This window comes from Salmo trutta, chromosome 15, assembly GCF_901001165.1.
Source record: "Salmo trutta chromosome 15, fSalTru1.1, whole genome shotgun sequence".
NCBI classification, from domain to species: Eukaryota; Metazoa; Chordata; class Actinopteri; order Salmoniformes; family Salmonidae; genus Salmo; species Salmo trutta.
In genome coordinates, this window is record NC_042971.1 from 41,312,956 (window position 1) to 41,329,621 (window position 16,666).

The 16,666-nt window shown below is 41.0% G+C and overlaps 1 protein-coding gene across 1 annotated transcript; it reads right to left on the reverse strand.

The window, feature by feature from the left end:
* Positions 1-748: 748 nt before the first annotated feature.
* smarca1 (SNF2 related chromatin remodeling ATPase 1) lies at positions 749-16,292 on the reverse strand. Its single transcript, XM_029691559.1, has 24 exons — positions 16,149-16,292; positions 15,250-15,318; positions 14,733-14,899; positions 14,434-14,534; positions 13,847-13,947; positions 12,955-13,134; positions 12,673-12,828; positions 12,408-12,539; positions 11,790-11,858; positions 11,095-11,204; positions 10,737-10,963; positions 10,101-10,222; positions 9,481-9,633; positions 9,061-9,193; positions 8,502-8,647; positions 8,287-8,415; positions 6,433-6,543; positions 6,057-6,170; positions 5,345-5,467; positions 5,053-5,185; positions 4,765-4,883; positions 4,046-4,258; positions 1,594-1,704; positions 749-1,312 (listed from the first exon to the last, which is right to left on the reverse strand). Exons 1-24 carry the CDS (start codon positions 16,203-16,205, stop codon positions 1,244-1,246), a joined length of 3,045 nt encoding a protein of 1,014 aa, XP_029547419.1. The 5' UTR covers positions 16,206-16,292; the 3' UTR covers positions 749-1,243.
* Positions 16,293-16,666: the final 374 nt, after the last annotated feature.

Here is a 16,666-nt window from a genome sequence, read left to right on the forward strand (position 1 = left end):
AAACACCTTATGCAAGCTACTGCGATTCACATTCAGTTCTCCTACAGTTGTTTGTAAGTTTGTTAGTTAAATTGCAGGGGCTAATATCCCAGTCTCCATCAGATCATGTTAAGCAGTCTCAGAGTTTACACTCTCTGAAGCAGCAATTCTATCTAAATTGGATTAACGGTATGTGTGTGCTTTTTGGAAACAATAATATAAATTTAAAAAACGAGTTGAGTTGGTTCAAGGCGAAGATCAACATGACTGCAGGGTGGTTTGCAATATAAGGGATTTCTTAACAGGTTATTTAAATGACACGATGAATATAGCTTATTCTTAGACTTGTCCCCTGCTTCAACGCCACCTTTTATTCTAGGACAGCGTTAAAATGCCCCCATGTGGACATACAGTGTAACTTCATCCTTATTAAGAATTGGGCCATGGAGGCACGAAGAGTTCCTCCCAATAACACATGAGCAGCTTAAATTCAACCTCATTGCTCAGTAAAGATTATTATTGCTCTAGAACTTGTTAAAGGGGGAACTACACACATTTTATCCCTACAAAATTGGGGGTCCAACGCGTTATCACAGTCAGTGCCAAATACAACATACAGTATAATACTCATGGTCCTTTTGTAATACTATCTGCTACTGTTGGGTTCACAGCGTCCTTTACATTAGTTTAGTGATTTTAATATAATGTAGGAGGATTTTGTGAGACATATCAAAATAGTTACTTGCAAAAAATGTCAACTACTATATAATTAAGGTTGGATTTTGTTTAATAAGTGAACTGACACATAAGAAAATACAACAGGAAAAGCGAAATACAACAATCACTTTTTGTTCAAATACCAACACAGCTTAAAAGGATAGATGGAATTAAACTAAATATAAAAGAGCTTAGGATATGTGCAAAGCAATAGGTTATATAAAGTGCATAAGGGAACCACTTAATGAAGCATAATAACAATGTGTCACACACATAGTTTAAACAACAGCCATCGTTATTTCACCACCAATTACACAAGACATGAGACAACAATCAAAACAAATCCGTACATACGTATATAGCATGTTGAGTTGAAAAGTGCATCAAACACTTGCAAAAACAGCAATACAAAATGTCTTAAAAATGAGAAACCACTCACTTCCACAGAAATTATTACAGCTATTGAATGTCGTGTTTGTATTTTTTTTTTTGTGGGTGATTAATGCTGTTTGTTCATGATGGGAGCTACATTAGTTCAATGACGTCTTCAGGCTCTGGCTTTCTTCTCTTTGCGTCCTGTGGCTTCTGATGACGCATCTGCCTTCCTTTTGTGAGCCTTAGAATACAAATGACATTAGAATCAAATCAATGACATGTCTACATGTAAATGTTACAATGTATGTAATCACTGAAATATGAATATTCTAACACATGAGTATTGACACATTTTTCATGGTAACATGGTTTGGAATCCTCAAGATGGTTAGCCAATACGCCATTTTCTTCCCACAAAATGTTTACCCCAAAAACAAAACCACTGCTTGTGTGTTTTTGGTTAAACCCATTTTGTACCTTAAAATCTGTATATGATTGTTTTGAAACGGTAAGATCAATTACCATCTGGCCTTTTGTGGTTCTTTTCTTCTTTTCAGCACGTTCCTTTTCCTCAATCTCCATATTTTCTTTTTCGATGAGGGAGATGAGAGTGTTACAGCGTCGCTGAAGTTCCTGGGGGAAGAAGAGGAAACTGTTTGTAGAGAAAACAAAACGATAGTACAATGGATGTCTGATGTTCTTCTCGGTTAGCCAGTCTGTTTGAAGCAAACAATTTTTTTATATTTATTCATTATTCTCCTCGTGTGGTTATTACAGCTTTTGTTCATAATATTGACGTTTTAATAACCAAAACAGTTCATGTAACATACCACTTTGTCTAAAACACAAAGTAATGATAAATAACCCCAGAGAGGTAACCCAGCAAACAGGGGACGTTCTGAGGACATTTGGCAATGTTCCCAATAACCCCAGAGAGGTTCCCATAAGGTCCCTTAAGGGTTTTGGCATGACGTTATCCCACTGACGTTCCGAGCACATTCTAAGAACATTACGTGATGGTCCAAAGGGACCATGCTCTGGGGGACCATTCTATAGTTCCGGGTTTGACCCAGGGATATTTTTAAGATGTTCTTGGGACATTGTGTTATGGTCTCCTGAAGGTCACCTGAACGTTCTTGGGACATTGTGTCACGGTTCCTGGAGGTTTTGCCTAGTTCTGGTTTGTCCCGGGGATGTGCCCCCGAGAACATTTTTAGGACATTCTTGGGATGTTGTGTCATCGTCCTCTTAAGGTTCCCTGAACATTCGTCGGACGTTGTGTCCAGGCCCTCTGGAGGTTTTTGTTACGTGATGGTATGGGGGTTTTAAGGTAAGTGGGACGCTGTTCAGCTAAAATAGTGTAAAAAATCTTCAATCAACAAGAATATGATTACATTTGACATGATCACTAGTAACGTTTCAATATGACCCCACATGGGATTTGAAATCTCAACCTCTGGATTTGGGGTGTGCTGATCTTTCTGCTGCGCTGCAAAGTCTGTAGAAATTCCCCTACACATCCCCTACACATTCATTACCTATAATAAATCTCTGCATTTAGCAGGAGAGCATCATCTGCACGCTACTTTAGTTATCAGTTAATCTGACTATTCTCTCATTGATTTCACTGACTTATTTCAGTGATTTGAGTTGGGGTTTTCAGTATACAGTAGTCTGATGTTGGTGGGGCATATTATTCTGTTTTAATGTTACTCCTGAATACCTATGATAAATATAATAGTTTTTCTTCAGTGTATTTTTAACAGAGCTGAGATTTACTTTGAAGTCGAAGTGTAGGAAAAAGCCTACAGGTGAAACCAGTCATTAATACAGACATGGCGTAGCAGGAAGAGTAGAATGCTATGAACCAAGAGGTTGTCAGTTCAAAGCCCAGGTGAGGACATGTTAAATAATTATTATTACATCATGTAATCATGCATGTCAAATATGTAAGTTGAAAACACTATGTTAAAAGCACTGTTTGTGTGTGGGTGTCCCTAGCATTGCTAAAAGACAAAGAGCTGAGACTGTATCAGTGGTTCACCAATCAGGGTCTTGATAGGCTTGGCAACAGTAACAAGTGGTGTAATTATTTATCTTTTTTTGAGGGGGGGGGTGTTTCTTTTCAACAATCAGGCAACGTCCCCGGGAAAAACCGGGAACTAGACAAAAACCTCCAAGATACCATGACACAACGTCCTGATGACTTCAGCTGACCATTTCGTGATGTCCTGGGGACGTCCTAACGACTCATTATTGTTTGCAAGGAAGTGTCTATGTATGCGTGAACCTGAACAATAGTCTTTCCTCCCATGAATTCCCATCCATCTCAACTTGTAAAGGAGGGCCACATTGAAACAAATACAATTCTATATTCAGCCATACCTCCTATAGATAATGTGAGAGGAAAGCAAACTAAATTGTCTCTGAACTCACTGCAAACTCTATAATAAAAGTAATAAAATTAGTTTTTATGATGGGTCCAGAGAAAGCAAAGGAGTAGGACACCAAAGCCTCATTTACACCTTGCAGTAACATGTACGTTTCCTGATCTGATCAATATGATCCAATCACTATCTGATCAAGGTTTGTCGCGTCGACACATTGTACCTAAATGTGTCTCTTATCCGTCCACTGTATCCGCATTGTGACCAGATTAGCTGGTGCCTCCATGTATGCAAATGATTTGACATACTATTTGAAATAATAGAAATGTAAAAAGAATTACAGATGCCATAAGTCAATGGTGCTACATGTCAAATGATTTTAAAAGCTGGTATAATGACGATCAGGATAAAAGGTGCACGTTAACACTATGTATAAACAGGGCTTAAGACACTGGAACTGGGTTCATGAACTATCCCAGAGGCAGCCCAGGTGTCATCTGAAATACTGTAAGTGTCCCCATGTTTGCTCACCCAAGACTTCTAACAGCTGTAACATAGATAGTCAAACTGTTCAAGACATATTGTACCATGGCAGTTCGGGACTTGATGAACCAGTCGAATCTAAACTGGGGAGCATTCCGGACACACTGTCGGAGTTCTTCATAAACATTCTCCTTGTCAAAGCCCATCTTGTGGAGCATACAGATCAGGAACCTGTCCTCCTCCTCCGTGTAGTTCTTCCCTTTATTGGTGCCATACTGAATTCTCAACTGGTGGAATGGGGCCTTGTATCTCGCAATCTGAAACGATCAAAACAACATTTCCATTTAGTCAATATGAAAATAATAAGTAATCTTAGAGCATACTCAAATAAAGGTTCATAGTAGCAAATTGAAATATGTAATTTCCAGAGTATCTACCATGGAAAATACAGTGCCCTCCGTAATTATTGGGACAGTGAAGCATTTTTTGGCTCTATACTTCAAAGGTTTGGATTTCAAATCAAACAATGACTATGGAGGTTAAACTGCAGACTGTCAGCTTTAATTTGAGGGGTTTTCCATCCAAATTCCAGCAGTTTTTGTACATATTCCCCCCATTTTAGGGGAGTAAAAGTATTGGGACAAATTCACTTACATGTGTATTAAAGTAGTAAAAGTTAAGTATTTGTTCCCATATTCATAGTACGCAATGACAACATCAAGCTTGTGACTCTACAAATTGTGGATGCATTGGCTGTTTGTTTTGGTTGTGTTTCAGATGATTTTGTGCCCAATAGAAATGAGTAAAAAGTACAGTAGTTGACCTTAGCATCCAGCGCCTTCTTAATGCTGATCCTCCTCTGGATACGGGCCTCACCACGCTCGATCTGAGCCATGATTTTTTCAATATCCTGGAGTTCATTGCACCGCTCCCAGAAAATGGCTTGAAAATAAAACAAGAACATGTATGAAAGAAAGGACTAGTGTGGTGCATAAAGTTATAAGCTGTAATAACCATGGTTATTTAAAACAGATACAAGAATGTGTCTATAGGAAACACAATTATAATGGAATAAATATGAGGATGATTCTGATGAGGACCGGTATATTACCAGAATATTCAATGACTTCCTCAGGGTTTTTTCCCTCGACTTCCCGAGCAATGTTGTCGATGTCATCACGGCCGTATTTCTCATTGGCTTTAATGAACTGATTGAAATCTCGCTTGTTCCAACTTGTGAACCCCTGTGAAACAACATTCACCACAAACACAGCACTTGCTTAGATACAAGCTTTAGAATGTCCAATAACGTGGCACTTTTTGTGACAAACAAATAGGGATCTTACTAAAATCATTTATGCAGGAATCTAGAAAGTTGTGTCTCGCCTAGCGCCCTGCAGTACCTGTGTGAGTAGTTTCTCCTTCTCCTCAGTCTCCTCGGGACTGAGGGGCCCCGCCTCGTCAATCTTCCTCTGCTCCTCCTTCTGCACCTGGGCAGCGTTGGGAATGTCAGGGCTCCTGGGGACCTGCAGCGGCACAGGGGAGAGAACAGACACACAGCTCCTATTAGAGACAGCTCCAATGAGACATAACACTGAACAGCTCCATCTCTCGCTACGAGGCAAGAGACTGCTAAGGCTGGGTGAAGCGATAGACAGGCCTGTTGGGGAACCAGACTAACTGAACAGATGCACCCTGGGATCAGGTGGCATAGGGGGAATGTGTGTGTGTGTGTTCTGTGGTTCTGGCACCATGGAGGAGCACAAGCTCCAATCTGTCTCAGTTCAGCAGCCTGCCCTGGCAGTGAGTGCCTCTGCACAGCGAAGCACTTGGGATACTGCTCACAAATGTCAGAGTTGAGACACACTTCTATGGACTCTATCCACCACTCCCATGAGTAACATGTTGGCTCTGTGAAAGCCCAAACCAACAGATTTCAAAATGTTGTTTTTAAATATTGAACTTTGTAAATTGTTTCAGTAAAATAGAACCAGCAAGACGTGGAAACAAAAATACATTACTATAAACAGCCAAGCTTAAAACTACTGTACATAAGACAACATGGGCACACTTTCTTTATCTATTAGACAATGAACATAACTACAGCTCTCTTACCTTGTAGCCAATAGTCTTCCTGTAATAAAGGATCTCCATCTCCAGCAGCTCAAACAGGCGAGGAGGAAAGAACTGGAAGTCCTGTATGTTGGGCTGTTTGGGGGGACGTGGGGCCTGAAATATATTCATCATTATTAATCATGTTCTGGTGAGCAAGATTAACATTTACGCCACTTCCATGGACATCTTTCTGACCTGACTGGCCATCATTATTTGGAAGAATGGGGAAACAAGACGAAGGATTGACTACTGACTAGCAACTCACCCATGAACATGGGGGCAGCCCTTGAATAAGCATGTTGTTTATAAGCAGGGATACAAAGCAAGGCGGCAGCCCTTGAAGTTTCTGTGTGCTTAATCTGTGAGTGGGCGTTACCTTGGGGGCTCGAGGTTCACTGACACGCAGGGCTTCTCTGAAGTAGGCATCCACCGCATAGTTGGCTTTCCTCTCTCTTTTAGGAGGCTCGATCCATTCCATCATACTCAGCTACAAAACAAGGCCAGGCCATGACTCACAAGGGGAATCAACTCAGTATACGGTATATGATGCACACCTCATTTCATGGTTATGGTGGTTTCATAAAGTTTATGTCATAAGAATCTACAGTGGGGGAAAAAGGAATTTGATCCCCTGCTGATTTTGTACGTTTGCCCACTGACAAAGAAATGATCAGTCTATAATTTTATTAGTAGGTTCATTTGAACAGTGAGAGACAGAATAACAACAAAAAAATCCAGAAAAAAGCATGTCAAAAATGTTATAAATTGAATTGCATTTTAATGAGGGAAATTAGTATTTGACCCCCTCTCAATCAGAAAGATTTCTGGCTCCCAGGTGTCTTTTATACAGGTAACGAGCTGAGATTAGGAGCACACTCTTAAAGGGAGTGCTCCTAATCTCAGCTTGTTACCTGTATAAAAGACACCTGTCCACAGAAGCAATCAATCAATCAGATTCCAAACTCTCTACCATGGCCAAGACCAAAGAGCTCTCCAAGGATGTCAGGGACAAGATTGTAGACCTACACAAGGCTGGAATGGGCTACAAGACCATCGCCAAGCAGCTTGGTGAGAAGGTGACAACAGTTGGTGCCATTATTCGCAAATGGAAGAAATACAAAAGAACTGTCAATCTCCCTCGGCCGGGGGCTCAATGCAAGATCTCACCTCGTGGAGTTGCAATGATCATGAGAACGGTGAGGAATCAGCCCAGACCTACACGGGAGGATCTTGTCAATGATTTCAAGGCAGCTGGGACCATAGTCACCAAGAAAACAATTGGTAACACACTACGCCGTGAAGGACTGAAATCCTGCAGCGCCCGCAAGGTCCCCCTGCTCAAGAAAGCACATATACATGCCCGTCTGAAGTTTGCCAATGAACATCTGAATGATTCAGAGGACAACTGGGTGAAAGTGTTGTGGTCCGATGAGACCAAAATGGAGCTCTTTGGCATCAACTCAACTCGCCGTGTTTGGAGGAGGAGGAATGCTGCCTATGACCCCAAGAACAACATCCCCACTGTCAAACATGGAGGTGGAAACATTATGCTTTGGGGGTGTTTTTCTGCTAAGGGGACAGGACACCTTCACCGCATCAAAGGGAGTGGCCAGTCTCCAGACCTTAATCCCATAGAAAATCTGTGGAGGGTGCTGAAGGTTCGAGTTGCCAAACGTCAGCCTCGAAACCTTAATGACTTGGAAAAGATCTGCAAAGAGGAGTGGGACAAAATCCCTCCTGAGATGTGTGCAAACCTGGTGGCCAACTACAAGAAACGTCTGACCTCTGATTGCCAACAAGGGTTTTGCCACCAAGTACTAAGTCATGTTTTGCAGAGGGGGTCAAATACTTATTTCCCTTATTAAAATGCAAATCAATTTATAACATTTTTGACATGCGTTTTTCTGGATTTTTTTGTTGTTATTCTGTCTCTCACTGTTCAAATAAACCTACTATTAAAATTATAGATTGATCATTTCTTTGTCAGTGGGCAAACATACAAAATAAGCAGGGGATCAAATACTTTTTTCTCTCACTGTATGAATAGCATACTCTGTTCGTCATCTCTACCTCTATCACACAGTATTCACAAAGTTCAATAACTGAGATGAAATTAAACCTGAGGCACAAGGGAACAAGCTAATCTAACGAAGTACAGTATCATCTCAAGCGTCTCTTTGATGCTATTAACAGGTCATGAGTCATGACAAAGCATGTAGTAATGTGATACCTTTTGCTTCTCTCTGTAATCCTCCCCTTCAAAGTTGTAGAGGCTGGTCTCTGCTCCTCCTGTGTCCACCGTGAAGTTCCTGAGGGAGCTCTCTCCCAGAGACTCCATGCGCTCGTTCATCTCAGCCGTCTAGGACAGGTCAAAAGGACAGGTCAGCACAGAGAACCAAACAGCCAGTCTGTCAACCAAACACTATGTGCTGTTCCCTCACTCACCTTCTTTGCCCCCCTCTCTAAGATAGTGTTGATGTCTTCGTCTGTGAGCTCATTGTCTTTGGAGGCGAAGACGTGAGTGGCCCCATGCCTGATCATCTGCAGCATCTCATCTTTCCCCAGCTTGTTGGACTGCTCCATCAGCCTCCCTGGAAAGTTGAAAGATGTGAGAAGTAGTTGGGGTGTGGGACTGAATGTACTCTGCAGCAGCCTCTTACATTCATGTCTCAGGGTCTAGATCCTTCTGTAAACTGATAGTAGTATCTGTATCACAGGAGGCTGCTGAGGGGAGGACGGCTCATAATAATGGCTGGAATGGAGCGAATGGAAACCATGTGTTTGATGTATTTGATACCATTTCACTCATTCCGCTCCAGGCATTACCACAAGCCTGTCCTCCCCAGTTAAGGTGCTACCAACCTTGTGTGATCTGCATACATGCATGCGGTATAATTTTGTCCCAAGCCTAACCAAGGTCTGTCTGTCTTACCTGTCCCAAAGACCATTGCTTAACATGTAATGACAAACCATGAAGTTGGAATCAAAAAAACATGCTGAATACCTTGTTGTATAACTATGGAGTCTAGCCTCAACTTCATCTCAGCTCTTTCTACAATCCTCTCTTCGACTGTATTATCAGTGATGAGGCGGAACACACGCACTGGTTTCTTCTGACCAATCCTATGAGCCCTGTCCTAGAGAGGCAAAAACAAACACACCGATTGCCTCAGTTGATGAGGTGTCTATTTCTTTGAAATACAAGCCAGTGTTATAAATTAACATTACTAGTATTTTGTATGCATGACATAGAATTTCACACTAAATGACTAATACTTACTTTTCCAAACACTTACATTTACAGTTACGTCATTTAGCAGACGCTCTTATCCAGAGCGACTTACAAATTGGTGCATTCACCTTATGATATCCATAATATATAGATGTACGTTTCCAAGGAAGCCACAAATGAAATGTTTCTCACCATTGCTTGCAGGTCCACTTGAGGGTTCCAGTCAGAGTCATACAGGATGACGACGTCTGCAGTTGCCAGGTTAATGCCCAGACCTCCAGCTCTGGTGCTCAACATGAAAATGAACTTGCTGCTGTTTTCAGCATTGTAGGCCTCTATGGCGTCCTAGAAACACAGCCATAAAGCAGGGGTGTCAAACTCATTCCATGGTGGGCCTAGTGTCTGCAGATTTAATATTTTCCTCATAATTAAGAGCTAGACAACCAGGTGAGGGGAGTTCCTTACTAATTAGAGACCTTATTTAATCAATCAAGTACAAGAGAGGAGCGAAACCCGCAGACACTCGGCCCTATATAAAATGAGTTCGACACCAGTGCCATAAAACATTAGGCAGACAATGTCTAAAATATCAGTTGTTTTTATGTAGTTGAAGTAAAGACACTTTACACATCAGAGCAAACATTTTTACATTTTACAAGCAGGGTCAGTACGAGCACGGTAGACAAAGTTGTGGCTTAAACTAAAGTCCATGGTTGATTTGACTGAACTGTTCCACTATAGCTCCTTATGGTTTCCATGGGAGCCTGTGTTGTGGTCAATGAGGCCTCATCAGCTGAAGTCATGCTCCGTACCTGTCTGGCTTCGTGTGGAGTGTTTCCATCTAGACGGCAGTACTCATAACCTCTCCACATGCAGTAGTCCTCAAGGATGTCAAGGACCCTGGTCATCTGGCTGAAGATGAGGACTCTAGACCCTGGCAACCAATGAGACAAAACATAGTCATTCCATTAGAGAGCAGAACAGCATACATACACTATCAGGTCAAATAGCTCAAATGCAATCTCCAAAGAGAGAAAATTATTCATAGGGTTTCTTGCATGGCAGGACGGTTTGATTCATGTCATTCTAAACGAGCATGGCTGATTTGAGAGTCAAATGAACTTTTCTCATCAGGAAAACTTCACAAGAAAATGATCAATTCTACATGTGAATCCTGATATCCTTCAACAGTACGCAATCTTTTGAGCCTGCGTCCTCTGAGGTTGTCCTTGCCTTTTAAAGACCATTATGTACTTCCATATATCAGAGTTTGCACAGACAACCTATTGCATAGTCTGTTACAACTGCAAATGTACAGTGACAACCGCAGATCAAAGCTCTTTGAGATAAACACATCAAATATACATGAAGAATGTATTCTTGTTTAAACCCCTTTCTTTTTCAATGGGATAAACTACAGTAAAATCATTGAATGATGGGTGTATCACCTTGTTCCTGGACTTTGGGCAGCAGTTTATCCAGGGCCACCATCTTGCCACTGTTGGTGACCAAGTGACTGTCGGTAGTGTAGGGGGGCCCGGGCTCGGCCCCGTCAAACAGGTATGGGTGGTTGCAGCACTTCCGCAGTTGCATCAAGATATTCAACAGACGCATCTTGTCCGTTTTTCCAGAAGAATTGAGGATGTCAATGTCTTTCATCAGAATTCGTGTGTACCTAACAAAAATAGAACAAAACCTTTTTTCATTTGAAATTATTTTGGAAAGAATTTAATTAGTAGAAATGTTGAACCAACACAAGCTATGGGCAACACTGGGAAGGACAAAGTATTTGAACCAAAAACATACCATTCTCGCTGCATCTTACTCAGTCCGAGGTAAATCTTCACCTCTTTTTTGGGAGGCAGGTTTTTCTCCACTTCAGCTTTTATCCGACGCAGAAGGAAAGGTCTCAGCACCTGAACAAACAGCATGTTATACACAAGAAGGAAAAAACTCAGCACCTGAACAATCAGCCTATTACACAAGAAGGAAAGGCCTAAGCACCTTCTAGAGCCTGACATATATGTTTATTTGGGTCCAATACCGATTCCGATTTTTTGGGGGTTAAAGCTTACCGATACATCTGCCGATATTCTGTTTTACAGCAGAAAAAATTCATTTCCCCACACTGATTTCTCATAAATTGCCATCCAAAAGAGCAATTGCTTCAAATTTTGATTTCTTACATTGTGACAATAATGACATCATGAGAAGTGTTCAGATCCGCATGACATTCCCTTTTCTCATCCTATTTATTGAATATCGGTTATCAGTGGAAATATCAGCTGATAGCGATATAGCGTTTAAAAGGCCAATATCGGATGATAATATCAGTGAACCGATATAAACGGTCGGCTCTAGAACAAACAGCACATTAACAAGGCAAATGCTTTTCTAACTAAATACATTTTTTTTATCCATGTATTAACACAACAGAATAATAGATAAGGAGAATCCTGCAGTAATCTCTGAGAGTAATGGAAATGTGAAACACAGCTTACCGCATGCAGACGCTCCACCAGCTTCTGGTCCCCCAGACAGTTGTTGGTGTCAAACCAAGAATCAAAGTCCTGAGAATATAAGGAACATTTTCCTTTTGTTTTCAACGAGTAAAGATTTTCCATGAAAGTGCAAAAGATAATTTTGCGGGAAACAGAGAGTAATGATGATTCTGCTTTGGCTTCATTTGCAGAGGGGAATGTGTTAGAGAAAGGACAAGATACATATGATAAGCTAAAGCTTGTGGGGGTGAGGGATCCCAGACAAACTTGGAGGAACTGACAACAGAACAGAGCAGTGCCTGAGGGGGAGGCCTGTGCTCGGGGCTACCTTTCCCTCTCTGACACATCATGGAAAGACAAGAAACATATCAGGTAGGACTTCCGTGATTGAATGATGCTCATTGAAACTAGGTGGTATAAAATGGAACAACAAAAAACATTAAGTTACTGCTGGAGGCTCTTTTGATACAAAACAACAAAATAATGCAGTTCATTTTGCCTGGAGCGATATGATTTTATTTTATTCCTCCATTTAGTATTCCAGTCACATTCATCTAAAGGAGAGGAATATCACTACTAGAGAAATAAACGGAGAGAACAGACAGAGGTAGCACTCACATTGGCAGAGTTGAAGACATCAGGTAGCAGGAAGTTGAGGAGTGACCACAGCTCATGGAGATTGTTCTGCAGAGGTGTTCCAGTCAGGAGGAGACGGTTGGTGGTTTTGAACTCACGGACAATCTCTGAGAGCTGACAACACCGGACAGATGTTAAGATTACATAAATATCATTCAAAAAAAATGTATTGGCCAGAGTTTAAGTAATTGAAAAGTAGAAAGAAAAGCTTGGTTCAGACCACAATTATTTTCATTCGAGTTCATACCTTGGACTTCTCATTTTTTATCCTGTGAGCTTCGTCGATGACAAGGTATCTCCAGTTGAACTTCTTGAAGACCGATTTCTCTCTGATGACCATCTCATAGGATGTGACACAAACATCCCATTCCCCTGGCATCATGACATCGCGGATGAATGCCGCCTGGCCAATAAGGAGAACGTTTGTCAAAGGAGTCATCTGTGGTCTTGGTTAGCTACCCACTTGATAATGCTTTATAAGAGGGCACATTTTCAATCAGTGTCAATCAAGAGAAAAAACAGGACATACTCTTGCATCCTTGTCCCCAATAAGACAGACAGCCTTCAGGGTTGGTACCCAGCGTTTGAACTCATTCATCCAGTTGTGTAGCGTTGATTTGGGAACCAGAACCATGTGGGGGCCTGGAATGTTCCTGTAGTGCTTCAGGTATCCCAGCAACGCAATGGTTTGGAGGGTCTTCCCCAAGCCCTGTTGTCAACACACAATTATAAAGTTGGTAGTTCGAGCCCTGAATGCTGATTGGCTGACAGCCGTGTTATATCAGATCGTATACCACGGGTATGACAAAACATTTATTTTTACTGCTCTAATTACGTTAGTAACCAGTTTATAATAGCAATAAGGCACCTCAGGGGTTTGTGGTATATGGCCAATATACCACGACTAAGGGCTGTGTCCAGGCACTCTTTGTTGCGTCGTACTTAAGAACAGCCCTTAGTCGTGGTATATTGGCCATATACCACAGCCCATCGTGCCTTATTGCTTAATTAAAAAGTGGGTGGTTCGAGCCCTGAATGCTGATTGGCTGACAGCCGAGGTATATCAGACCGTATACCACAGGTATGACAAAACATTTATTTTTACTCTTCTAATTACGTTGGTAACCAGTTTAAAATAGCAATAAGGCACCTCAGGGGTTTGTTGTATATGGTCAATATACCACGGCTAAGGGCAGTATCCAGCACTCAGCGTTGCATCTCCCTTAGTCGTGGTATATTGGCCATATATTACACCCCCTCGGGCCTTATTGCTTAAATAAACAACCTGTCATACACAGCTTGACTCACAACTAGTGGCACTTACTTACATTTGGATATAGATATAATATACATATTTATCTCAATATAAGGCTCTGGCACTTAAACTATTGTTAATTGCATGTTTAAGGTACATTCGTTACCATTTCATCAGCCAGGATTCCATTAATGCCATTTTCATAAAGGGAGATCATCCAGTTGAGACCTCTGACTTGATAATCTCTCAGCTCTCCATTTTTCACATCTGGAAAATAAAATAGGTTATGTCAGTAGCCCTTTCCTGCAGTCAATGACCAAAAGCGCCCTCTAAAAATACAATGAAGATCCGATGTTTCTATGTCAAACAGTTTTGTTATATTTCAGTCTTCTGTGATGTATATAAAGTGTAATATTGGGATGCAAATTCAAAATGGAATACATTTCAACTCTATATCTGACATGGTACCCATAACCATCAATGTGTGTGAGGTGTATATTTTTGTATCAAAGAAGATTTGTTTAAGACTACCAAGAATCACTCTGTATGACCCTGATTTAGCCCACTGCGGTAAAAAGTTAAGGGAAAAAAAGGAAATGATATTCGTATCCATCGTCAGCTATTCTCAAATGGGAGCTAATTAGGATTAAAGGTATAGACCTGATAGAATACAACACTGAGTTACACCTGCTACTGTTCATTTACACAGAGAGCATTAAAATGAGCTTTTAAAGCTATATGAAAACATCATACAGGATGGGGACTCTTCAAAGCGAACCAAGACATTAGCTGCCTTCCTGCTCTCAGATAACAACTCCTCATCTTCTTCTTGTTCCGTGCGTCGGTGGCGGTTACTGTAAAAACACAGGTGGCAGACAAATAGTTTGTAAAAATAATGATATCTGGTATTGGTACAATGGTAAGCAGATTGTATTGTTTATTATTCATGGTTTACTGACCAAAATAGCTTGTTTATTTAAAATAACAGACCTGTCGATTCAAAAACATACAAATAATGTCAGGACTCTTAAAACAAGTCAGCAGTCACATACTCTCCAACAGAGAGGAGATTTTGTTTCTCATCCTGTTTAACGCGAGGTCGTCCAGGTTTGACTTTCAGGGGCGAAGTAGGAGACTTCTGAGACGCAGGCTGGATGAAGTGGGCAAAGAGTTCTGTTTGCTTGAGCAGAAACTCAAACCGGTTCGCTCTATCTGTTTTCTATGATTAAAAGACAGGGGAAATAAAAAGTTAAACCAGCAGGTTATGTTTTACTAGTAAGGATATGGGATCAATGTTATGCTAAACTGTAATTTTGCCATTCACTTTCCCTATAAACTGCAATTCCAAACATTTACCACAGCGGGGAGCCCATTGCAAAAGTTGGTGAAAAATAAATGATGAAAAATAAATATATCAAATATCTGTCCCAGAATTCAACCAAGATGTGATTACTCTGTGTGACGTGATAATCCCTATAGTAATATGTCTTGTAAATGCATCTTAACATCTCAAATGAATCCTATTTAGATATCTATAGAGAATGTTTGTGAGAAAGCAATTTGTCTCACCCTTTTCTCCTCATACTCTGGATCCAACTCTCCCTCCGCTTTGGGCACAGCCTTCACGGGTGGCTTCAGCTGAAACACAGTAGACTACTTTATTACATTCTCAACCTACTGTACATATTTATGACTTGGTAACATTCAATCAATGTCATGTGCAATTTAAAACAATTTCATTTGGCTATTTCAGTGAGCCTTATTAAGGGAATTTGTTGTGTATTGTATATCATTTCCTCTTAATTAATGCAACATTATTCTACATACTGAATGATTATGGTTTTGGTTGCAAGTTGGCTTCATGTGACGCTTGTGCAATCAATTTTGTGCACGTTCACATATTGTGTGCTCAAAATGTATAATAAAATGTGCAAAAAGTTATGCCTTCTGAAGTTCAAGCTTTTAGCCTCACCTTTAATGTTAGGCTACTCTTCATAAAACATATTACATAGCTACTGTAGCTAGCTATAGCCAACTCGACAGTCCCCAAAGCACAACAGCCAGTGTTGAAATTGACAGCTGATTTGCTTGAGGCTGCTCGTGCTGCGTGTGTTGTGCTGCCTGTGCTGAGTGAGACACAACAAGCTTCTACTGTAGTCAGAGGCTGCTGGGTCTGGGACTACGAAGCTTGTCACGCTGGTTACAAATTGGCAGCATTTATAGAAGTCTACGGGGATATTGGCTAAATGTCTATGAATTGCACGACGAAACCCATTGTTATGTTTGCTGGCCAGCACAGCGTCTGACCTGGTAGCTAGCTAACATCTGTAAGAGAGCTATGCAGATGTGCAAGCCTCCTTCCCGCCATGTTCCCCCCCAATTGAACAAAACTGCAAACTTCTAGCAACCTAACAGTACAGTGTATCTCATATTTCTGGAAAAGAAGATGTCTGCTTTTAAATGCTCACCTCTTCTTCTTCGGGTACAGGCTCTCTGGAAGTTGAAGGAATCTCTTCATCTGACATTCTGTGGACTCGGTTTTTATCATGAGTTATTTTAGACCAGACTGTAAGTTATACATGGCAAAAAGGCTTGCTACGTCATTAGATAGACTGTACATTGTGAGCATACGCCCCCTTCATACTATCTCGCGAGTATATAGCATTGAAACACCGCGATAACACCATGTACGCCACTAGAACGTTCGAAATAATATTGGTAGCCCTGTTTTATTTCAGCATTAAAGGCATGAAGGGGTTATATGGCCAATATACCACGGCTAAGGGCTGTTCTTACGCACGATGCAACCCAGAGTGCCTTGATACAGCCCTTAGCCGTGGTATATTGGCCATAATATATACCACAAACCCCAGAGGTGACTTATTGCCATTATAAACTCGTTACAAACGTAATTAGAGCAGTAAAAATACATGTTTTGTCATACCCGTAGTAAAAGGTCTGATATACCACGGCTGTCAGCCAATCT